Raw genomic sequence first — 26,806 nt, 5'->3', positions numbered from 1 at the left:
AGAACCTCCATCACAGCCTCTCCTTGGAGGATGTATGTCATTAGTCTCATTGACAGACAGATATTCTGTATGGCTACCATCCGCAAGGGAGTAAGAGGCTTAGCAGTGGCTTTTTTGGGATTCTACCCTTGCCAAGTTTGAGGAAGTATGTGTTTAGAGCATTCATAAGGATTGCCCTCTGGAGCTTACAATCATTGGCATGTGGGAATAGAGGGGCTACCATACTGCTGCCCTTCTGAAGGACAACTGAATGAGCTGGGAGAGAGAGGGAAGAGTATTGGGGAGAAGAAAATGCTGACAGGGTGATGCAGTAAGACGAGAACAGCATGGCACAGTGTAAATGGAGTTGGCACCGTACTGAGAAAGCAAAGAAATTCACAGTACCAACTAGCTGGCACTTTTTGCCCATGCAGCTTTGCAGCAGAAGTCAGTAGTCATGGATTAATGGATCCAGAACAGCTTAAATACATGCTGAAATTCTCAAATAAACATCCTAACGTCTGTTAATTGTGATTTGAGAATTCATAGTTCATTTAAAAATAAATATTAAATAATGTAAAACATTATTTGAAAATAAATGTTAAATATGGAAAAAAAACTAGGAAATAATATCTATTATCTTACTTGGTGTATATCAATTACCTCATACTTATTATTCATGTCTAAATGTGTTTAAATCTGATGAATGAAATAATCGGTGAGTGCATTAAAAGAAAATAGACAACGGATAAAGAAATCAGGCCAATGTCCCTTGGGAAATAATTATCTTTCAGTTATTACCTAGACTCAACAAGCAAACAAAGTACAGAAGAAATAGTTTTAACAGGATATGAAATCTGGGTTTAATTGTTTAAATAAATCGTATAAGTATTTTCTTGGAAATGGGGTCTTGAACATTGTAGCTAACATTTTAACAGAGTTACCAGACATAAACTATAAAAACATTTTACAATAAAGCGCAATTCAGTTCATTAGGTATCATCACAGCATTTTTTTAAAGTTAGTGTTAATTTGCTAATTTTAATTGATTAATGTTAGTGTATTATTGTTCATTGCTAATTCATCTTATTAAAAATATAATAATATAATAAGTATTAGTAATTATTGGTATCATAATACTTGATACATTAACTAAAAGGTGAACTAAACCTTTAATATACAGAACATATTGTAGAATATAAAGAAAAAAAGGTACGAAAGCTGTCACTGGGGTGGTACCCTTTCTAAAAGTACACATTTGTACCTTATTTACCCATAAATGCTGCATATAAATACCTTAAAAGTACATATTAGTACCTAAAGTGTACATTCCTTAATGGTACATGTTTGTACCTTTCATACAAGAAGGTACCGCCACGGTGACTTTTTTTTTCTTTTCTGAGAGTATACCAAATTCAAATATATACATAAATGTGAGTGTATATAAAAATTTATATCACTAGTGTAAAATAGACGAATGCTCAAATGCCACTAAGGGACCCAACATGCTTCACATGAAACCGAGGGTTCACCTCATCCAAACCAGACACCAATATAACTGCCAAACAACTGACCTTTGACCTCAAATTACACTAATACTTCCTGTGTACGTTACAGCATATCTCCTAGTGCAGACTTGACGTGAGGGAATTCCAAAACACATAGGTGTACTGCCAGTGGACACTAAACGCATATGAAGGAATACACCAGGGTATATGGAGAAGGTGCCATGAAGGTAAGCAAAACTTAAAAGGAGATTATCTCTGAGAGGCCATCAGCGTATTGATTTGCTCAGAAGTTTTTTTTTTCTCTGTCAGAGCTTCAAGGCTATTTCCAGCTCAACGCGGGCGGCTGTCCTTCCTGGTTTGATCCCCTAGGCAACCGATGTGGTCATTCCTTCCAGAAAATGGAGAGCAATGTGTAACCAAACACCAACAGAGGCCCCAGAAAAACCAGTGTGTGTGTGTGTGTGTGTGGGAAGGTGTACATTATGGTTGAAAAGGGGAAAGTCAGATTTTGTTTTCTTATATACATATTACGTTTAGCATTTATCAGTAATTTTAAATTAATGGTATTTATGCTTTTAAAAAAATTTAACATTTAAATATAATAACATTAATAAATGTTATTATATTAAATAACATTTTTCTATCATTTCACCTCCCTATCCATTCCCTCCTGCTCGAGTGTCTTTCATATTTTTTCCCCCTCCCCACGTTTGCCCTCCCTTTTTATTTCTCAACTCTCCCTCTGTATAATTTCCTTTCCACAGGCTTTGTTACGCACCTTGAAACCTTAGCCGTTTCAAATAGCAACGTCTCTCAGCAGCAGGTCCTTGCTATAGCATTAGATGCAACTTGATCTAGGCCCTCAAGCAGAGCCTTTTTATTGGATAAATACAGGGCCTCCTGCCATGACCGATCTGTTCTACAGGGGGCACTAGAGGAGAGAACATTCAAGGCTAGCAGAAGCACAGAGAAGGGTTTTTATAGCTTTTTAGGATCTTTTTGCAGTAAAACAGTTTGGGAACTATTCATATACTTTACTGAAGTGTAATTTAAAGTGTATTACATTGCCTTTCAGACTAAACTGTAAAAGGGAGGATGAGCATCTCTATTGGAAGCCGTCTTACTCAAACAAAGAGAGTATGTAGGCCGGCCCCACATTAGCACACACTCTCTCAAGCTCCATTAGGGACATAATGAAGATACAAATCAATCTAATCCTATTGTGCAGACATTCCCTCCCACTCATCCACATAATCCCGCTGCAGTGAGGCTGAGTCCTGCTGGAATGCCGTGCTGAGGGAATACAGATCTCTCGCTGAGATAATTAGCATTTCACAGCTCAGAGTACCACTTGCCTCACTCTTAAAGTGCCACCAATATGTATATACACCAACACATACAAAATGTCAAATACAAATATTTTTTTTTATTTTTGTACATTTTTAGATATGACAGGGAAATTTAGGTTGTGATAAAAGGAAAGAGTTGAGGTGACTGATGGGAAGTGATGAACGCGAGAGTGACTTTTGGGGGCCAGGTCTTCTCAGCAGGGCTGCTTCAGGTTCTGTCCCACATGTGTTCTGCATAAAGACTATCAAAGGCTGAGTTCCCCCCTGCGGCACAAGCTCGCCCTGCTGTAAAGAGCCATCAAACGAAAGTGTGACAGACTGAAGGGGCTGTAATAGGTATATGAGGGACTGGAGAGAGTCCAGACACACATACACAAATGCAGGTCTGCATGAAGACATAAACTAACGTTTTTTCTCTAGTCACTGTGTCCCATGCAGGCAAACAACTAAATAAGAAAAAGGCTGAAATTTTACCAACTGACCTATTATTTGTGGTACTTTTGAACAATCAATCAATGTGCTTGACTGTTAAAATACACACACACGCACTCAGATATACTGTATATATGTAATTTTATTAACAGTCAAGCACATTGAGTGATTGTATTGACTGATATATTGAGATAATTATGTATATATATATATTTTTTTCAGACAAACCAAGTGTGTCCATATGTGATATTCAATAAACAAGAAGTTAATACTGAATAACTTACATTTTAGACACAGAATTGTCAGTTACTTTGTCTATTTTCGCTCCACCAATAAAAAAAGATCCAAACAAATCAACAGCAAAAAAAAAAAAAGTGACTCTGAGCCACACATTTGCCTGAATGATGAAAGTGATTAGGTGAATGATTCAGTGACTCACTACACAGAGGCCCTGTTCCACACTTCATGTGCACTTGCAGTCTCGTGGACAGACAATGGGTGTCCATGTCCGTTAAGTTCACAAGACTGTGAATGGTGTCACATTTTAGGTTTAAGAAGAGTGCTTATGACTGCCCCCTTTGCAGTCACTATGCACTTGATGTGCACTTTTGCCGAGCCCTTCACTTCAACCTGACAGTCAAAGCGACATTATGTGTGATCTCGGAGGAAGACTGCAAGGAATTAGGCTGCCATTTGGGACAGTGCCAGACTTGTTTCGTTCCTGAATGAATCGGTTGAGTCAATGACTCAGTGACTCACTCATCAAGACAGTCATGTGTCGCCACCTACTGGTGTAATGATGTAACTTAAAGAAAAAGTCACTGAAAAATCTTAAATGCATACATTCTAAAAACATATATTATGCATTTTTTTTTATTTATATTGCACACAGAGCGGAAAAGTATCTGAGAGCTGAGCTGTGTAGTCCGGCAGTCGTGTTGGCTCTGCTGTGAGGGATGAGTGGCACACCTGCTGAGTAATCTGTCATTACAGCTGGGGGACAAATCTCAGCTGCCCACACCAATCATCCTCTCCTCTGCCCACCCCTGAACACCCCCAACATTCCTCAAACAGCTCTGTTTTCAGACCTCTCTGTCTATGTGTGTGTGTGTCACAACAGAGTGTGCTTTCATTTATGTGGCCATGTTTAATTTAGATTGGGTACTTATGTGAGAGCTGACATTACATAAGGACAATGCATATATGGGTATAAAAACCAACAAACATGTAAGATTTTCATAATTTTTGAAAAAAGTCTCTGCAGCATCAACAAGGAATTTATTTAATCAAAAATACAGAAATATTGTGAAATATTATTACATTTTATTATAAAAATGTTTTCTATTTAAATATACTTTTAAATGTAATTAATTCCTGTGATGGAAAAGCTGAATTTTCAGCATAATTACTCCAGACTTCAGTGGCACATGATCCTTCACAAGTCATTCTAATATGCTGATTTTCTGCTCAAGAAATATTTGTTATTATTATCAATGTTGAAACAGTTGTGCTGCTTAATATTTATATGCAAACCGCACGATATATATTTATACAGTAACCACAGTGTGATGTGATATGGTTGGCAGAGACATATGAGGTGAATGAAACCATTATCCTTGTGGACTGCATGTCTGCTCAGGTTTGCTGTGCCTATAGGCACTGACTTGATAACTGATAGATGGAGAGAATAATAGTCTTTACATCAAGACAAATGCAAAACCCAACTGCTATCCTGGAACTACCATGAAATTTGTAACTTTTAAACTTGGTACCTGACAATACAAATTAAATAATGTCCCCTGGCTTAAGTATGGGAGCCAAGTGTTTGATGTGTTATTGGTTAAACTGTAGGCATAAATACTGTTCCCTAACAAAGCATAATGTGACATGTTTCCAGACAAGCAAAACAAAAAATAATAAACATTGTTGTTTAATATGCAGTTATGTGGTTTTCTACTGATAATTTAGTTTTCTTTATTATATCGCTGAATGTGACCAAAGACAAATCATGTAGAGCAGGACAGGTAATGACTAAAAGGAGATCACACGATCACTGTCTTCACTGGTATCTGGCTCTCATCGAAAACGAAAGACTTCCAGTTGCTTTGTCAAGACAAATTGCTGTCAGTGCGAACACCTATTTTTTAAGAATCAGTAGCGTTGAGCTTATGATGCTTTGGAGTGAAACTTGATCTAGGAGTTCCCAGCTGTGTTGAGTGCAGTATACAGGGAGGGAAAACACTGAAAGGGACTTTATTTTAGAGGGGAACGTATGAAAGCATTCAGGATACCAGGTTCAATGGTTGGAAAAAAAGAAAAAGAGATTCAGAACAGGCAAAAAAAAAGTCCAATAAATTTGTACGATTCCTATTCCAACACTTCCACATACACAATGTTCTATGAACATTTGCAGCCCAGTAGAATGTCTTGAATTGAATTTTGTTATTATTAAAAACATGGCCTAACCATGTGACTTACATATCATATGGGTCCTAAAGAGAGAGTTGAGCCACTTGAGGCTCCCACTGTTAGTGAAGCAAGGGCGTTAGCTAAACTAATGAACATTAAATTATTAATCATGACCTTTTCTAGCTACTCAGATTCCCAAAGGTCCATAAGGAGGGTGGGCAGAGGCTGAACTTCCTGCTTTGTTGTCATGCTGCTTGGAGAGAGGGTGGGAGCGCTCTAAACACTCATCACTGCTGTCCTTCTCTTCTTCCTCTGATGATGAGAGATGATTTCCCGACAACTGCTCCTTGGTAAAACAAATGAACAGAAAATCTTCTGTATCCCACCAATTATCCCGAAAAGGGGAAAATGTCTTTGGAATGTTTTCCTGATTGACAGTTAGTGCCGAGAAATCTGCGTCTCTCCGGGGTGAAGTCATTTTCTTACGCTGTGCCAACAGCAACAAGAGCAAGATCGCGCACTGTTACTCTCTCTCTCTCTCTCTCTTGATTGACAGTTAGTGCCGAGAAATCTGCGTCTCTCCGGGGTGAAGTCATTTTCTTACGCTGTGCCAACAGCAACAAGAGCAAGATCGCGCACTGTTACACTCTCTCTCTCTCTCTCTCTCTCTCTCTCTCTCGCTCGCTCGCTCACTGTCAGCGCTTGAGTTTTAATTCCGGTTTGAGGAACTGCACTGCAATCTCTCACAATTCTCCTGTGTTTTTTGTTTCTCCCGTAATACACCACATGGTGCCTACTGCCAAGATATGTGTAAGGAAAACATGGAGAAAATCAGATCTCAGCAAATCAGAATATATGAGTCAGAGCACTCAGATACATTTTGCACCACTTATCGATGTGAATAAATTACATATGACTATATAAACATAATGGCTTTCCACTTCTAATGTGGGCTTAAAACTTCTTGCATTGATTTTGGCCATGATCAAACCTGAGCTTCATCAGTGACTCTGAAATTTTCATTTGAAGTGACATCTGATTGACATTTTTACACTTGGATTACCTTTGCCATTTGCTTCTATTCAGCAATGAAGCATTCAATTGATCTAAAGTGACAGTAAAGACTTTTACATTTTACATTGTTTTGTTTTGTTTTGATGTTTCTATTCATCAAGTGTTATTTTATCATGGAGATATACTATTATAGTTTTTATTATATTTTATGTTTACATTTTAATTTTAGTTAAGACTTTAGTAATATTGATGTGTGTCATTTTTTATTAGTTTACATAGTTTTACATTTTTTTTAGTTTTAGTTATTTTAGTACATCAAGTTAAACTAAATGAAAATAAAATAAGTTAACATTTTTTATATTTCATTTAAACGTTTAACGTTTTATTTCAAGTGAAAAATATTTTTTATGGTTTTAACTCGAATATAATAAGCTTGTATTCATCAAAGAATCCTGAAAAAAAGGTATTTTGTATTTCCAAAAAATAATAAGCAGCACTGTTTTCAACACTGACAATAATAATCAGTGCTTCTTGATTAAATCAGAATATTAGATTTCTTTTTGATCAAATAAATGCAGCTTTGGTGAGCATTTGAGACGTCTTTCAAAAACATTTAAAATATCTTACTAACCAAACTCTTTTAACAGTACCAAAATCTTTACCAGTAACGCATGCATAAGACATGCAAAAATTGGACTCATCAAACAAAAAACTTCAACACTTTCGTACTGCTGGTGCTCATTCTATGAGGTATAAACCTGTTCATATTGATCTGTCAAAAAAAAACAAAAAAACAAACTAACCACAACCTTTTTTTCTTTTTGACTGCTTGAAGGAAAAGTGTTGTCCCTGTATAACAAACAAAGAGTTGAGTAATGCCAGCTGGCCTGGCCACATCTACGGTTCAAGTTCCATATTCACACTGTAATATGCTGGGTGATTTATGATGAGCTGATGTAGGTCTCCTGCAGCTGGCTTATAAAAACCTGACTGCAAAAAACATGCCTAAGTAAAGAAAAGAGTGAATGTGTGTGTGTGTGTGTGTGTGAGAGAGAGAGAGAGAGAGAGAGAGAAAGAGAGAGACAGAGTGAGGCTAAAGTAGTGGAGGCAGAGATAATGGCAAATAGTAATGGCAAGAGAGCACTCACTCCCCAGTTCTCTAATGACCATTTCTCATCCTTCTGGAGAATATTATTGATCACAGACAAATGAGCAGGCCAGATTAAGGTTGTCATGAGGACATAGATGGAAAAAAATAGAACACATAAAGAACAACGCCTTTACAAGTTGAATTCTGTGAGGTTACTAACAGCGCAGTGTTGTATAAGTCCTGTGCATGTGTGTGTTTGGGGTTGTCTGCAATATCCGTTAAATGCTGCAGCAATTATTTTTACAAAAACAATGGCACATGCACCCATAGATACAAAAATCTTAAAGGTGCAGTGTCTATTTTCACAGTGCCATTTGGTACCAATACCAAATGGCACTGTGAAAATAACTAATAATATTCTATATATTCTGAAGCAAATGCAAGTTATGCAAAAGGCACTGCCACAAAGTCATGGTGTTATGGGTGGTTGCCAGGGTGTTTCTATGGGGTTGTTGTTTTTAATTTTATTATGTGGTTAGTAGAATGTTTCTAAGTGGTTGCTGTAACTAATTACTTTCAAAAGACAGTAACTAGTAATATATAACGTATTACATTTTGGAAGTAACTTGCCCAACTCTGTTGCTAGGGTGTTCTCTATGGTTACTAGGGTGTTGCTAAGGGTGTGAAGGTGGTTTCTAAAAGCTTATAATAACCAATCGGACAAAATTTGTACATATAAACACTTAAAACAATTAACCTATCGGACAAAATTTGTACATATAAACACTTAAAACAATTAACCTATCGGACAAATTTTGTAAACACTTAAAACAATTAACCTATCGGACAAAATTTGTACATAGAAACACTTAAAACAATAGAATTAATTAGGCATTTAGATTTATTTATCGGGGTTTATTTCAAGCCCTATCCCTAAGTATATATATATATATATATATATATACATTACATTTAAAATGTATTAAAATAAAGAAATAGTTATTTTAAATTGTAATAATATTTCACTATGTTACTTTTTTTTACTGTATTTTTGATCAAATAATGCATTCTTGATAACTATAGGAGACACCATTCAAAAGCATTTAAAAAACCCACACAGCAAAATCCCCAGAGTTAAATCAACTCTGCTCAGAGTATATATTGTCCCAATCTACAGAGTGTTAAAGTAACACTGAAGCAGAGTTAAAGTTAATGGGACAATTAAGCGATTAATTAAGTATGGATTGAGCATTAGTAAAGAAAACCCATTGTTAGCAATGTTGAAGATGAACAACTACTGCTCAGGCTTTTAGACATGAAAACGTACCACATAATCCTCAACAGTGGTAACTCTGCTTCAGTGTTACTTTAACACTCTGTAGATTGGGACAATATGCACTCTGAGCAGAGTTGATTTAACTCGGGGGATTTTGCTGTGCACCAACCCCAAAGCTTAAAATGGTACTGTATACATTTTCATTGTCATGCCTCAGAAACAATCCCCAATCAATCAACAGCTGCTGATCTGCTGTTAACAATGGTTGAATTCACAGATGTACACTGTTTGGAACGTAATTAGCAACCTAAGCAGAACTCTCAATATTATCACCGTAGGAGGTTCTGTCAAACAGCATGCCTGCTTTGCTTATATAAACATGTACTGTAGAAGACTGGTGAAGAGTAATCATCTTCATGGGAGCAGGCACTCATCCTTAACTACCTTTAATGTGGCTTTGATCACTATGTGACTGACGGGAATCAAGACAGATGTGTTTGTCATCCCTTCAAAGATCAACCTGAAATACAAGTCTGGTCTGTTATGTTATTTAAAGCTATTTGGAAAGATGTGTCTGTTTAATAGGATTAAAATCTTTTTATACTATGGGGCTGTTGAATGTGTGCAATTATTTCCAGGGAAACGCACGGCTAAAGTAGTTCCAGGCAGGTCTTGACAGCATTACATGTTCATATCACTTTGCCAAATGATTTCGGTTATTTCAAAGGTCCTTACAGCCTACAACAGCACAAGAACCAAAACCCAAGAAGACACTGAACAAGCTATTAAATACAGTAAACAACAGGATAAAAATGACAATTATTTCCCATGTTTTTGCCACAAAATTACATTTTATTATGTCTGGATACTTTCTTTCTCCCGCTGTCTCTCTCTTACAAATGCACACACATACAGTACGGACACACTCGCACACACAGAAACATACACGTGCACAGAAGCATGTTGTCAGTGCTGCTCTGATGATTTTATCAGAAAATAGGTTAGCAACTTGAAAACTACATGTCATTTCTCACTAGAGAGGTAATAACGGCGCTGTTTTTGAAGCTGATGAACTTACGGTTTCGCTGTGAGATGCTGCTGCCGAACACTGTTGAGAGATGCACAGACTCAGGTAATTCACACACATTTATTGCTCTCTCTCTCTCTAATAGGTTCATTATTAACTGCATTAGTTTTCTATCAATGGTTCAAGCCTCCGTTACTAGATCTAAAATGACGTTTTGGAATTAGCAACGGAAGTGTGGGATGAGCTGCGTAAGAAATTGATCCTACATGCAAGAGTGTTTCAAGAGCAAAAGTTAATAATAAATATACACAGTACACACACATATATTATGTAAACAAAAAAACTTTTATTTTGGATGCGATTAATTACGATTAATCATTTTACAGCACTAGAATTAATGTTAAAATAAGCAGCACTGTAGAACAAAAATTAGTCCGTATTAGGATATTGATTTATTCAGAAGTAATCTTCTCTCTCTCTCTCTCTCTCTCTCTGTGTGTGTGTGCCCCTCCTCTGTTGTTGACAGTACACAAGGTTAAGGCACACCCTGGACAAAGAGGCCTGGGAATGGAAGATTTGTTGGCAATACAAAATGTTGAGAGATGCACAGACTCAGGTAATTCACACACATTTATTGCTCTCTCTCTCTCTAATAGGTTCATTATTAACTGCATTAGTTTTCTATCAATGGTTCAAGCCTCCGTTACTAGATCTAAAATGACGTTTTGGAATTAGCAACGGAAGTGTGGGATGAGCTGCGTAAGAAATTGATCCTACATGCAAGAGTGTTTCAAGAGCAAAAGCCTGACGAATGTCTTGAAATACAACATCTGAACAATGTCTTGAGGTGTGATAACTGTAGTATAAGAGGAATAATTGTCTCCAGTCGGTTGAATTATTATTTTCTGATAATTCAATGGCCTGTTGTCAATTATTCCTTACTTATACGTCTCCTTCCCATATCATAACAACAGAAGACTTAATTTGCAAAATGAGAGGCATAGATTAATCTATATTTGAGTTCTTCTCTTCAGGAGAGAAGATGGAGGCCAAGAAAAAGCCATTTTATCAAGCTGTTCTTTAACAATAATGCCTAATAATGACATGCTTGATGGGGAGATGGAGGATTAAATACCTGTGAAAGGTGGATAGATGCCAGAGGGTGGGATACAGAGAAGGGAGCCAACTATGCCAAGAGCTAAAACCCTGACGGAGCAAATTTCACACCTGCAAGCTCTCCGCAGCAGCCCCTATGCAAACACTGCAAACTCAGGGAGAAAGAGTCAACAGCTGATAAGATAATACAAGACATTTCCCACATTGATGGGGCTAGAAGGAAAACTACTGTGTACGGTTATCAGATGCTTAATGAATTTTCAGAGGTCTTTCCTCATCAATATACTGAGGGTGACCTATTCACTTTTCCACCTCATTTTCCACCTATCTGCTTTTCCACTCATTCACTTTATCTTTATTATTCTGTCAGCATGTGTGTGTGTGTGTGTGTGAGAGAGAGAGAGAGCGAGAGGTAGCAGCAGCAGCAGTATTTAATACATTTATCCACATATCTAATAATAATTGCCATAAAATGAAGTCTAGTCGATCTTTGTCATTATTATTATTACTACTACTACTACTACTACTACTATAATTAATATTATTCACAATAATATCATTTTAATGTATTTTTTCCAAAACAGTTCAGAGAAAGCATCTTTATTTTAATACTATTAATAATAAAATATAATTATATAATAAATTATATAATTAATAAATAGTGCTGTCAAATGATTAATCACAATTAATCGCATCCAAAATTAAAAATTTTTGATTACATATGTGTGTGTACTGTATATATAATGTCTCTCTCTCTCTCTCTCTCTCTCTCTCTCTCTCTCTCTCTCTCTGTGTGTGTGTGCCCCTCCTCTGTTGTTGACAGTACACAAGGTTAAGGCACACCCTGGACAAAGAGGCCTGGGAATGGAAGATTTGTTGGCAATACAAAATACTGCACAGTCATCACAGATGTCTCACTACAATATACAAGTGACATATTAGGCATTTTATTTGTTGCCATTAGTAACGTCACTGAATTTGACAATGAATGTATGCCAGTGCATGTCATATATCATTACATAATCTTAACAGCTCATCAGCGGCTGTTCATATTCATTGGTGGAATCTAATATGGCTGAACATTATGGGACTGATGAGGGTGATTTTCCCTTTGACTGACTCACAACAGTAGTTTTTGTGTGACCTCTAATTTCACGCCTTTCTATTTGCAGATAAGACAGTTGAAATTGCATTCAATTATATTTATTAAGAGATAATAAGTGATGACAGATGGCAGGACCCTTGCCAAAAGGTAGCAAGACTCTTAACTTGATATATGGAGTGCCAGATTAGCTGTTGATGATAAGCTGCAACAACCTAAAAGGCAATATGACTGAAACAAAAAGCACATTCTTCAAAGCTATGGTTTGTCCCGCACTGTCAATCATTCTTAGAAGGCTGAAGTCAGTTTTTACCCTCCAGCAGAAAGTGACATCTAGATGAAACACATGTATGCCTGCCGCAAAGACCCAGAGGTCAGAACATTAATCTGATGGGTATTTACTGGTAGAGTTTGCCTGCAGCATTTGACAAGACACTTACTCCTTTAGAAGTCAATTTAAGGAGTGGAAAATGTAACACCTACATAAGCGCCTACACAATATATTTGATACCAATCAGTCAGTCTTCAAAAATGGTGGTCATCATCACCTTGACAACATGATAAAGGTGAAGGAAGTGTCTGAGAGACGGTTTCCACAGTGGGGTGGCTCATGAGTGTGTTTACACTTGTGGCATTCCAAGTTCCTGTTTATTTCCCTGTCTGTCAGAAGTACCCACTGAACAGGTATTGAGCACACAGAGACGCACACACTAATGCAAACATACTCCTGCTAATGCACATACCACGCACACTCTTAAATCCGTTGACACCAAGAATGATAACTATATTAGCATCCATTACAATGGACAATAGCGTTCAGTTTATTATAAATTTAAAGTTTTGTAGTCTGCCACTTTAAATGCTCAAGCTGGATTCTGATTGGCTGTCCATGTTTTTACCGTTCATTGGCTGGGAAAAAATTATTCTGAAAGTGATTCCAAAATATTGTTCCAATGTTGTTATCAACATAGCTGTGAAATGACCAATTCTTATCGAATTAAGGCCCATTCAGATAAAGAACGATAACCAAAAAGATAACTAACAATATTAGGGTCTACATCAATGGATGATAATGTTCTGTTTAAGCACGAGTGAAGTTTTGTCACCTTCCACTTTAAATGCACAAGTGTGGATTCTGATTGGCTGTTAATGTTTTTATCATTCATCAGCTGGAAAAATCATTCTGAACGTTATGCCATTCCTCTGTGCCGTTATTGTTAGGTGCGATTTGGTTTTCCTTATTCTCATAAAATTAAGGCCCTTTTACACCAAGAACAATAACTAAAGATAACTGTAACAATATCTATATTAGCATCCACAACAACAAATGATAATATTCTGTTTATTATAAGTGAGAGCGCAGTTACGGCATCTCCCGCTTTAAATGTTGGGTGAATTCTGATTGGCTTTCATCAGCTGGAAAAATCTTTTTTAAATGAGGGGGTGTTTACACAACACCGTTTTAAACTGCAAATGGCATTTTGGCAGCTTGAACACACAAACTTTTGGAAATGGGTTTTAAAGTGCAAGTTTATGCACTTTAAAACCCATAATAATGTTACCGTCTCCATGTAAACTACGTAAATGTGAATTTGTGAAAACGGTGACATCATGCACATGTGTATTACCTGTTCAGTCTATAGGAATGCGTATGTGCGCAGGCGCATAGTATTTCTTTACAAAGTGACATTGCCAACTACTGGCCTGGCATGCATAATACAGCATTTTTTAGACATTTTCGTGGATCTGTGTGAATTGGGATCATTTTTACAACATTGTCGTCTGTAAGCGAAACTTTTTAAAAATGCAAAGGCGAAACTTTTCCATTTTTAGAACAATCATTGTCGAATAAATGTACCCTGATTCCAACGATATTGTTCCTCTGTGTAGTTATTGTTATAGCAGTGGTGTGAACTTCCCTATTCTTATAAAATTAGAATTATAACTATTATAACTTACCATCCTCTGTGTGATTGACCCTTCACTAATGAACGCAAAATATCCAGCGACCACATAACAGCAACATATTTGTTGACCCTGGCATTCTCATTAAACCATCATAACCATCGGGACGCTCAGCCATGAACCTACAGCCATGATCAGATCATTTCTGGTGAAGTGAGGAAGCTGAACTCTGTTCAAACTGTGAAGCAAGTTAAATTGATCATTTTTAAAGACAAGCATATCTGAAGACACTGTGCCAAACCACTGTCAGAAGAAATAAAAAATGCTTGCGCTGGCTCGTTTTGCTTACATTCCATCCTAAACTCAGAATTACAGTCAAATCAAGGGCATTTTATCCTACGTTTAGCATGCGTTGATCTAACTGATAACAGCTCACTGCATGGTGCGAACAAACTGAAAAAAATCCCCTTTGTAAGACTGGTAAAACCAGACATGGGGGAAACTAAAAGACGTGCACAAACAGATGCACAAAGAACATTGACAAACACACGCTTATACAAATGCACACTCATCAGCACTCCCATAGACCATCACCTTCAGAAAAATTATAAAAGGACACTGGTCTCACTCCCTCATAACTTGATGATATTCCTAAGTCATCATCAATGTTAGATTGTCCATCCTTCATGAAGAATAGCCCCCATTGTAGCCCGGGCAGGGGCAGGTGCTTAGTGGGAGCCCCCCAGGCCACAGGTTTAGATGTATTGGGAACATATGGAGGAAAGGGTGGAGGTTGCAAAGAGGTTGGGGTGGGTTGCTTCTGTGCAGTTGCAGTGCCACAGAGGATTCATTCATGGCCATAGTGTCGGACATGTGGAGATGCCACAAGCAATGAAACAGACAGCGGGTGGTGACCATATTTTAGAGAAATAGGGATCCACTCTTTATACCTTGACATAAAGAACATAAAAAGTTATTCATCAAATGATGAACATATCTAAACCCCCTAAGGAGCTTTGACATTTTGATCAATCTGATATAAAAATATAAATAAAATACATAAAAGCAATAATAAATAAAAAAACTATACAAAATAATAAATATTAACAATATAAATCAATATTTAGTATATTATAAATATATAGAAAATAAAAAAAATTAAAAACAATAATAACAAATAAAAATTAATTAACTAAAATTACAGAATTAATCACTCACTGAATGAATAAATGAATGAACGAATGAATGAACGAATTGTCAAACATTTGTGACCCTGGACCACAAAACCAGTCTTAAGTCGCTGGGGTATATTTGTAGCAATAGCCAAAAATACATTGTATGGGTCAAAATGATTGATTTTTCTTTTATGCCAAAAATCATTAGGATATTAAGTAAAGATCATGTTCCATGAAGATATTTTGTAAATTTCCTACTGTAAATATATCAAAACTTAATTTTTGATTAGTAATATGCATTGCTAAGAACTTCATTTGGACAACTTTAAATGCGATTTTCTCAGTATTTTGATTTTTTTGCACCCTCAGATTCCATATTTTCAAATAGTTGTATCTCGGCCAAATATTGTCCTATATGAACCATACATCAATGGAAAGCTTATTTATTCAGCTTTCAGATGATGTATAAATCTCAAAATTGACCCGTATGACTGGTTTTGTCGTCCAGGGTCACATTTGAGAAAAAATGATTTTGGGTGTCCTTCATTCCTTTTGTCTGTCTCTCTCTGCTTGGTGTATTTTGGCCCATTGACTGAAGCAGTGTGATGGATTTGGTTGCATGTGTTTTGGATCATCTTCTGAAGCTCCAGGTATATTGAGGATTTTAACTGGCAGGAAATTCTCTGCTGAATTCCAACACCCAGCCCCCTATGACAAACATATCATCCCACTCTTACACATGGATTCAACCAGGGAAATCTTCACAAGCCACCCAAGAACTCAGTGAACAGAAACTAACATAGGAATGGAGCATTTTCAACAGTGGAAAAAGCATATAAAACATAAATCACATAAAAATTTAGGAGTGTGCACATATGTGTGCAGGCCAATAAGCTCTGGTGACAATGATGGATTGTAACGAAACGCTTCATATCACAACATTTCATCATACCCTGATTAGAGATAACATCATTTTAAAGCAAAATGAGGAAAATTAAAGTTTGTATGTCTACAACATGACAGCTCTCATCATTACATAGTCCATTCTTGATAGGGCTGAAGATAGACATAGTTTATTGCCTTTCCCCTGGGACAGGCATGCAGTAACTGCCTTCTGTAACCACTGACCAGTATAAAGTCTGATACCTATGTACCTACATGTCACCGTCATACCAAAGAGCATGTGAATACAGGGTTGTGCACAGAGCTGCTGCCAGGTATTCTGTTTGTGCAGGGTTTAATTTTAGGGATGCAATCATGTCAAACTTCCCTCTACTTTTGTGAGAGGCTTCTGGGGCCTCCTCTCAGCTGTTGCGGTTGTTGGCTCCCATTCAGATCTTCGGTTTCCAGTAAACAGCATGACAAACTGAAAAAAAGAGTGCAATCAAGAGGCAGATTTTCAGTGCCTGTCTGACAAATGGACAGACATAAACAGTTGGAAGAGTCGCAGTGCAACATTTGAGATTCAGAAAATCTGCTTCTTATACAACCTGCAAAACAATAGAGGACTAAATAGCTTTGTATTTAGTTATTATTATTTCTTTGTTAAAGGTGAAGCTTTCTAGACAATAATGGTACATCTCTCCAAAATGTATGTAAACATACATTATGACAATAAGCAATGAATTGGCTCAGAGATTTAATCGTCTAAATGTCAAATAGAAGAGTGTTATAGCACATTTTGTTTCAATCTCTGAAACTTATTGGGTTTTTATTATTATGTGTCTCAAACTTTAATATACTATTCCCATATGTATCTGCTATAAATTGAAGTAGATTGCAAACATAAAATTTTACTCAAAACTGTGTAAATTAATGTCAAGTACAAAGACTGGTGTTGTTACTCCCTTCCCCAATACCTGTGTTTTAAATTTTGTGCATGAATTTATTGTGGTAATCACATTTCTTACCATCAATTCACTTAAAATATTTAAATAAAATAATAAAATGAGTAAATAGGGTATTTTAACAGCAAATAAAATATATAAATACATGAAGCAGGACAAACTGTGTGTGCCTTAGTCATACTTACGACTGTTGCAAATATAGACAATAAAATGGAAAATGCTACAGCCCAGCCTATCTGCTCATGATATTTGTTTTTTAAACATATGGATGAAAAGCTAGTAAAAGCTGATGCATTAAACAACACAATCTGCTTATTCAGATGATACCACTCATTTAACATTTATTAACACCATCATCATGACATGAAGTTACACTTTCTTATATCTCAAAGTTTGTTTTCTACTGTAAATCCTTTATATTTTACATAGAGCCTTATAACTTCGACTATCACCTCTGGAAGGTGATGGTCATGCAATGATATCATCCATTAAGCTATAGCTTATAATTGGTAATTTAAAAGAATGATGCTGTTCTCTTCAAGAGAAGGCATATTTTGGCCTCATAGCAATTACTGAGAGTAACTACTGAGTGATGACACACGCTGAACAAGATGCAACTATTTTGTACATTTGAAAATGTGAAATCTCGTGCTTGTGTTGCGTACGTGCCTGCATTAACTTTCACAGTTACCCGCGTTTGTACTGCACGCTTGATGAACGTTCCCAGCAGCGCAAACATTTGTCTTCACATCCCCGTCGCTCCTCCCCGCAGGGGCAGAGCGGCGAATCAAAATGCGCTCAGGACTTGGACTCCTTTCCAAAGTGGGCTGTGGAGTTAAACTTGTGGTGGAACTGGGGACGCCAGATCTTATCCACACCACACAGCGGTCAGATACCTGATCGTGCTTGGATGGAGGGGCGAAATCCGATCGCCTGATGTGCTGCCTGAAACCCAGAGGAGTGACTTATCAGTACGCGCTCAAAATGTCTTCTTCCTCAAGCGAGGTCATTAGTGCCGATGAGATCAAGAGGGAGAATCGTGGGAGTGTCAAGCTGTCAGTGCTGGACCCCGCGGAGTTGCCGATGGAGAATGCCGAACTTTTGGACTGCTCACCGGCCTCCCTGGCCTTCTCCCCCGAGCAGGTCGCATGCGTCTGCGAAGCGCTGCTGCAGGGTGGGAACGTGGAGCGCCTGGCCAGGTTCCTCTGGTCACTGCCGCAGAGTGACCTGCTGCGGGGGAACGAGAGCATCCTGAAAGCGCAAGCGATAGTCGCGTTCCACCAGGCCCGCTACCAAGAGCTCTACTGCATTTTGGAGAACCACAGTTTCAGTCCGTCAAACCACTCGTCTCTGCAGGACATGTGGTACAAGGCGCACTACACTGAAGCGGAGAAGGCGCGGGGCAGACCGCTGGGTGCCGTGGACAAGTATCGCTTACGCAGGAAATATCCGCTGCCTCGGACTATCTGGGACGGAGAGGAGACCGTGTATTGTTTCAAAGAGAGGTCTAGGAACGCGCTGAAGGATATGTACAAGCGGAACCGTTACCCTTCTCCAGCCGAGAAACGAAATCTGGCCAAAATGACAGGACTTTCTCTGACGCAGGTCAGCAACTGGTTCAAAAACAGGAGGCAGAGAGACAGAAATCCATCCGAGGCGCTGTCAAAAAGGTAAGCTGCAGTTATATTTAAATCGTTAATCGAGAGTGGAAAACTTATGATGGAATGCGCGAGACCGAATGGAGGACACGTTTCACCAATGTTTTGAAATACGAAGCTTGGAGCGCTTCAGTGAGGTGCAGTTTTGAAGAACGTGGAGACCGTGACGCGTTTACTTTTAAAAATAAAGGCTCTTCACTGGTTCTTAGGTTCATCAAAGAATCATTTTCTTAATTAAAACCATTTTGGTTGTATAGGGTTCTTGAGTTAGTTATGGTACTTTGAAGATTAAAAAGTTCATTATGCATTATAAGTTGCTAGGATGAGTCTAGACAATTACAAATATTTTTTTAAAGTACATATATGGAGAATAAAACGCTATTTGAAGAATTGCTTAAAAGTTCATCTATGGCATGTAAAACCCACAGTTTGAGCTGTTAGTTCAGCTAACAAATATGCCTCTTTTAACTATGTAGACATTTCATAAATTGTCAGATTTAATTAAAAGGGTCACATTAATTGGATAATCACAACAAAAACATTTTAACAGACATGTTGCTGCTTTCAAATACAACCCAAACAGACCCTTGGTTTACTTTAGATATGACCATCCATTACCATAGCCATTGTCTATATTTGTTTCTGGATTTTAAAGCTATTGTCCCACCCTGATTATCAGTCAGAGAGATCTGCACTCAATCTCCTGACGTGGCCAAAATCCTCTTCACAGCTTGAGGCATCTGAAGATAAGAAGCAGCTCTGTATTTGTAAACTTTTGCTTGCAGATCGTTCAGAGTTTCAAACTGCGGTGGAAGAACTCTTATCCGTTATGCCCGTAAAATGCTGCTTTTATCATAAATAATAGCCTAAATCTTGAGACTCGCAAATAAGGGAGGTCAGGCGTTTACCGTATGCCTCTAGAGTACGCGCTGCTTTGATGTTGCACTGTCACCCTGACAAAGATAATTACTCATTGTTTGAACGAAGATGTCCATGAACTCCTTATTATGGGAGCTGGTCTCAGAAAGACCAACGGCTTGTCGTGTCAATAAGATCTTTGTATAGATGCGGCTTGGCTGCTCGATTCACTCCGAACGATGCACCCGCAGCTGTCATAGTCTGTAAAGAGACCCACCAAATGCCTCCAAGAGCTCAGATCCCTTTATCTGATTTTTGACCCCCCGGGGCAGGAGTCCAGTTTAGAAATGATGACTGAGATATTTACAGAAAATTATTTTTATTATAGCGGTCTGTTTTTAGTAGAGCACAAGAGGTCGACTTTAACAATATTTGTGATTGCAATGTGCTTAAAAGTTTGACAGTTGGTTTATAAAGTCTATTTCCTAAAGTGCTTCTACACAAGTGCATATAATGCTACTGAAAAAGCAGTTGATGGCATGCCTTAGTGCACACTTTCTTCATTTTGAAGTTCCACAGTATTTTTAATTCACTGATTAAGAGAGAAACATATAAACAGAGAGATCAATTGGAAAATTACCTTTTTTGACAGATTTAAAGTACACGGGTTTAACAAATAATTACAATACACAGTAGCTATTTTCAAATGATTATAAGCATTTTAATATTATTTATTGTTATTCTTGAATATGTAGTATACTGCAACAATTCAAAATGAACAGACTAAATTCAAAACACTGCAAAATGACTTTCTCATGCCAAACATAAATTTTTAGCACCAAAGCAATAAATAAACATACACTAAACCATTGGTCTGTTTTTTAAACAATGATTCTTTTTTTCAGTGAGTCAGATGGCAATCACAGTACAGAAGATGAGTCCAGTAAAGGCCAGGAGGACTTGTCACCACGTCCCCTCTCCTGCGGCTCTTCTAGCTCAGTCGCACATGGAACAGCCCCCCCTACAATTTACTCGGATGGAGGAACAACCGTCATCCAACAAATTGGAGATGTCAAAATGCATTCACACGCATCTGGAGGAATGAGTTTTAACGGTGATCTAGCAAGCATGAATGCTCACTACATCAACGGTGGAGCCTACGTTCAGTCACACGGTAGCAACTCTCTCCTGAATGGACTTGGTGCCACGAGTGGCCATTTCTTGACCTTTGATCCCCAGAGGGTCTCCCATCACAGTCAGGAGAGGCTGTTAGGTGGACCTTTTGTGTCTTATGCTCCGTTCCCAATGGGGGTTTCTGAAACTGCCTCTGGAAAGCTGGAGGCCATGCAGACTCTAGTTTCCAATGCTGAAGACGGAGTAATTTCTTCAGTGGTCTCCTTCGCTTCGGCCCCCTCCACACCATCCACTACCTCAGGAGGCCTTCATCTCAGCAGTTACAGTGTGGTCAATCTCCCTGGAAGTGAAACCACCATGGGTCTTCCTCCTCTAATGCTGCCCCCATCCTCAACATCATCCACTCACGGTAGGAGGCAATTTATTAGATATATTGAGACAGTTCACCCAAAAATTCACTAATGCCGAGTTCACACTGCACGATTTTAGCCCGATTTTTCACTCGCCGACAGGTTTTGCGAAATCGCCGACAAATGCCCGACATCGGAGGCAAGTCGGTGCTCGTTCACGCGAGTGACAATCACGCAGTGTGAATTATCAAAGACGCGATCTGAGGGAATCGCCGATGCGTCGCCGACGCCCGCGAAATATTTGGCATGCTAAATATCTAGAGCTGTCGGCGATTCACAATCTCGCTGTGTGCAATGGTTTCTGACTGAAAACTACATCGGCGATGAGCTACAGCCAATGAAAGACCCGATTTTTACTGGGAAAGCAATTGGGCTATTTTCAGGCTAGTTTTGAGTAGTAATTGGGTGGGTTTTGTAGCGAAAACCTGGCAACCCTGCACCAGACAGAGCTGTCGGCGATTCTTCCTATTGTGAAGTCATGCTGTGTGTAACCTCCTGTCGTCGTTCCAGCGTGCAGTGTGAACACAGCAACAACTGAATGCTACCCCAGATAGTCGTTCAGTGTGAAACCAACAGTGATGCGACGTCTTTGAAAATCGTGCAGTCTGAACTAGGCATAACTTTCATGTTGTTCCAAACCTGTATGACTTACTTTCTTCTGCAGAACACAAAAGGTGATATTTTGAAAAATATCTCAGTGTCTTTTTGTGCATATAATAAATGTCATTGGGGTTCAAAGTTGTTTTGGATGGCATTAACATTTATTGCATGGGCAAAAAAAGCAATCGTCTTTTGTCATACAGATTTGGAACAGCATGAGAGTGAGTAATGACAACATTTTTCATTTTTGGGTTATTTCTTCCTGTAGACTGGGTATATGCATAATGTTTTCCTGACACTTCCAGTTCAAAATGTAAGATGTGCGCCTCTGCATCTCAAGCATATGTCTTTGAAGATACAATAACAACAATATCTATAGTAGTCCAAGCACTTCGAGTGAGCTCATAAGAGCCAGAGTAATTACATCATCACTTTGGGGAATACTGTGACTGAACATTTATGTGGTTAAGCTTGCCAAAAGTGACCGCAGAGCTCAGTGCAAAAGAGCAGAGGTTTTGCAAGAAAGCCTTGTGGGTCACGGGCAGTTGGAGTGTCTTGTGGGTGAAGTTGTGAGAGGCATGTGGGGGTCCAGGTCAACTGGCTAGAGGATCATACCAAACGCAGTCTCTCAACACGTTCCCCACCTCCCCACCATGGCCCTAACCACTCACTAATGGTTCTTTCCATGAATATTTTATGGCCACATCAATAACAGCAAGGCTAGCTGCGTTCTGCTCCTCTCTTGCTCGTCTGTTTTATCCTTTAATATGCAGTTTACGAGCCACATAAAAACAAACCCACCCCTGGCTGAACTGTTGATTTAGAAGGAAAACAGTTGAGCCCAAACGATCCAGCAAGAAAAAGACGAAATTAAAGTTTCCTTGTGCCCATAATTTTCAAGGCAATTCAATAAAACATGTCTTCATAAAAACACAAAGTTTGATCTCCAGTGCCTCACAAATACAAGGAAACAATAGAAATTTCCTTGCAGTGCCATTTTTGTCTATGAAGTCAAAACTAGTGAGATACGGTTTCAGATTTTTCTGTTGCATAGTCATCCAGATGACAAAAGAGGACTGAGTAAACGGTATAAGTCAGATGGAAGAAAAATATATTCCTGACCCCCTTTAAACAACAACCCCGCTTCCCACACAAGCAATGTCTGCGGGAAGCTAAAGAAAACTTGTAGAAAACTTGGTTCTAGTTTCAGAAAGTGAGTAAGTGTGAAGCGGGGGAGGGGGGTTTGGGCGCTGTGATTATTTATCAGACATTTGTGCAAGCCTAATGGAAGAAAAGTGTCTGGCCGAAAGCCAGCGGCTGTCACTGCAAGAGACATGTGCCAAGAACCACATTCTAGAGTTACAAGGAAATCATAGCGAGTCTAACCGCAAACTGAAAATGAAAAAGGTGTTTCATTTTACAGTTCACTAGAAAAGTTCTGAAGAAAAGAATGAAGAGAGGTACAGAGATACTGACCGAAAGAATGAAATAAAAGAAACAGAGAGGGACAGAAGCAAACCTCTTGAGATAGCAACAAAGGAGTCCCATCTGGATAAACAGATCACACCTTCACGCTCTGTCCTTTCTCTCTCATCCATTCTCAATTGAGTTGTTACGAGCTGTAAGAGCAGCTATTGCCAACTAAAAGAAAAGAACATTGTATTAAACTCGGAAGGGTTGATGTCTCGGACAAAGTGTTTGGGGTTACCACTGTATAGCTGCTCCATCATTTTCGTTGGTGTCGATTTGAACCTGAAACTTTTTAGCAATGAATCAAAAAGGAAAGTCTCTGCTTTCTAATGATGTAATTATTTTGCTTCTACAAAATATGAAATATAATTCATTAGCTGTCCTCTTCCTGAGAAAATAACCTCTAAAGATCCTTAGAACTTCAAACTTACATTTTTTGACATATTTAGATGTATTCAAACTACATAAAATAATTAATATATCAATATAACATTATGGAAAATATAATACATTTATAATATTTAATAAAATATCTAAGTGATATTTTGTGATATGCTCTTCTCTAAAATATTTACTACTACACTACTAGCTATGGACACTGAATGGTAAACATGTGACATGTTCACAAACTGTTTTATTGACCTCTTTCCCTGGTTGAAACACTGATTGAGCTAAGTTGTTTCAACATACCTTCTGATGTTCATTCATGTCTATTTAGTGCTATAACGTTTAGTAAAGCAGAAGAGCAGTTCATGTGCGCTTCGTGCCGCAGTTTGAACTGAGGCGGATACAGAGATCAGTTACGCCACATTAAAGAGTGTCAAAAAGGACATTTACTGTTTAAAATATTGTGAACTGACAAAAATTTGAAAGCTGACACAAAGTTCAAGTTTCTTTTCTTTTTTTTTTATTGCTTTAATTGCGTTTCTCCACAAAGAACTCACTGCAGCTTCCGGATCAAACTGATAAGAGCGTGAGCATGAGCGTGTGATGCATCACATATATTCAGTAATTTATGAAGCTTGCCAGACATGGAGAGCTACCTTTACTGAACTGGATTTCATCTTCTCTTTTATCCCCCATTCAGGCTCTGCTCCTTTGGGCAACGTGGTCAGTGACTCTTCTCAACACTCGAGCCAAAACCTGCTGTACACCCAGACCGTGAAGCAGGAGCCTTTGGATGCGTCTGGAAGCTACACTTATCCTTCTGAAATGCCCCTGGACCAAGGCAGCAACCTGGGCTACACAGCATCCCTTTTCCTTTCTTCTTCTTCTACCGGTGGTTCACTTCCCCCTACTGTCACAGCCACGGTCACCTCTGCCCTTTCCGGCACTGAGGTACACCACGCTCTGAATCAAGCTGGACGTGGCCTCCAAGAGACTACAGACTACAGGTCTCAAGATGTCCAGCTGCCCAACAGCCTGCAAGTTGCTTCTAGGGCAGAAGTCCCAGTTAGGGTTGTTTGTGGGGATCTGGACATGGAAGGGAAAGAGCTGGCCAAGCTGCAGACTGTACAGATGGATGATGATGGAAGTGACCTATGATGATGTCATTAGCAACAAAGAGCTGCATTTCACTCTTGCTAGACTGGTTTTGTCGCGCCGCATTGTGCCCTTACGGACCCTGTAAGCACAAATAATTTTCAAATGAACCCTGACGATGGATATAAAATGCGAACAGTGCCTTCCTGTCCTCAGATATCCCAACTTGCACTAAGAGGGCTGCAGACTGTACCAGGCAATGCACTGACCTTCTGAAGATTATTTAGATGCACTGTCTTTACTCTCACCTCATAAAAATGTACGAAAAGGCCCGTTAAAAAGCACAAATGTGCTCTGAATCAAAAAAAAATCCAGCTTAAAGCCTTGGCAAACCGGGACGATTATCGCCAGCGTTTTTCAAGCCGTTATTTAAAGCCGCTTTGTGTTCATACCCAAGCAATTTTCGCTGACGATGAGCCGAGTAAACGTGCAAATTCACTACCTGACATTAGATGGCGCTTAATGAAAAACACATCGAATCCTATTTGATCTGCAATTCCTCTCCATAACAACTCCCTCTTATCGACATCTTTGTAGTCGCTGTCGCGTTTGACATAAAGCTCTTTGTGTTCAGACACCAATGAGATCAGAAGCTCTACATTCATCTTGCCTCGATGCATCTTCTTCGTCTACTTCCTTTTCGTCGTTAGGTATCAATGTGTGCTCAGCAAGACCGTTTTGTGCTTGAGCGCCACCAAGTCGTGTTTTACTGTAACTTCAGCAGCTCCAGGCACGTGAACAAAAGCGGCAATCTCACTGGTCGGCCAGTTTTTAACGCGGCGCGTCAAACCAAAAAAAAATGAGGCTTTTACGCCTGCCGTTTTGCACGTCGGTGTGCACACTCACATTGGCGCCCTTTGTTTAGTCACGAGGCGTTAAACGTCGACGATAATCGCGCGCGATAATCGTCCCGGTGTGCACAAGCCTTTATAGTAATTGTTTTCTTTTAACAAGATTTTATTGAAGCACAGATGCATTTGTTGTTGTTGTTGTTTATGGTTTCTTTGTATTTAAATTCTTTGAGTGTGATGATGCAAATGTGATAAATGTTATTTGTTACGTTTGACTGTGGAGGAATTTTATGTTACAGAATTTTTGATTCAAACTCATACGTTTCTTTCTACGCATCCCAATGTGGACTTCTTAAGTGTTCTTTTTAAGTATATAATCATGACCATTAGCGCCACTGGTCACATGTGCCTTCCTCATAAACTGTTAATATACTAGGAAGCTAGGCTAGAAAACAAGCCATTTGTTTGCAAGAATTCATCAGGAATAGCTGAAGTACGAGTGTTTGTTTTTGTTTATTTGTGTGACAACTGTTTTACAATGTTTTGTCATTTCCTTTAGCATTAGAAAATGCCCAGGGCTAAATTCTGTGAGCTTTGTAGGGCAAGATAAATATTCGTAAGTTGCGGTCACATTTACCGTAGTTGGGCAAATTTTCACGAGCAAAATGCAGTAGGATTTTCAGTAGGAATCCACTCGATTGGGAATTTCGCATGAGGAAGAAAGATTCCTCACACAGATTTTGCAACGGGTTCAAGTTAGTGACGCAAAATTTGTTGACCAACAGCAAGTTGCTTGGTTTGAAAGTGACTTCTGCATGAGCTGTGATATATCATTACAAATTTGGCATGGACCATTTCAGCCGTGAAATTTTGCTAATGTGACCGCACCTTTACATCAAACATGAGCTCTGTACATACTGCGAGAACCACAAGAAAGCTTAAAACGTCAGTCCTGCTTGAAAGAAACCTATTTTTCTAAACCCTTCCACCCTATTAAATATTTATATTTGTACATATATAATGAATGATCCGAGGGTTGTCTATGTCACTGACACCGGTGTTTCACATTAGAGTCCTAAGCCTGATAATTCAATAAGTAAAGGGAATGACATCA

General features: G+C 38.6%; 1 protein-coding gene across 1 annotated transcript; it reads left to right on the top strand.

Annotated features, from left to right (window-relative positions):
• The first annotated feature begins 18,120 nt into the window (after positions 1-18,120).
• On the top strand, positions 18,121-25,401 carry LOC107718441 (homeobox protein SIX4-like). Its single transcript, XM_016525509.1, has 3 exons — positions 18,121-18,899; positions 20,651-21,288; positions 24,447-25,401. The coding sequence occupies exons 1-3, from the start codon at positions 18,166-18,168 to the stop codon at positions 24,902-24,904; spliced, it is 1,830 nt and encodes a 609-aa protein (XP_016380995.1). The 5' UTR covers positions 18,121-18,165; the 3' UTR covers positions 24,905-25,401.
• Positions 25,402-26,806: the final 1,405 nt, after the last annotated feature.

The sequence above is a fragment of the Sinocyclocheilus rhinocerous genome, unplaced genomic scaffold (genome assembly GCF_001515625.1).
Source record: "Sinocyclocheilus rhinocerous isolate Xijiao unplaced genomic scaffold, SAMN03320098_v1.1 scaffold453, whole genome shotgun sequence".
NCBI classification, from domain to species: domain Eukaryota; kingdom Metazoa; phylum Chordata; class Actinopteri; order Cypriniformes; family Cyprinidae; genus Sinocyclocheilus; species Sinocyclocheilus rhinocerous.
Note: the sequence above shows the minus strand (reverse complement) of the source record. Positions and strands in the feature narration are given on the sequence as shown.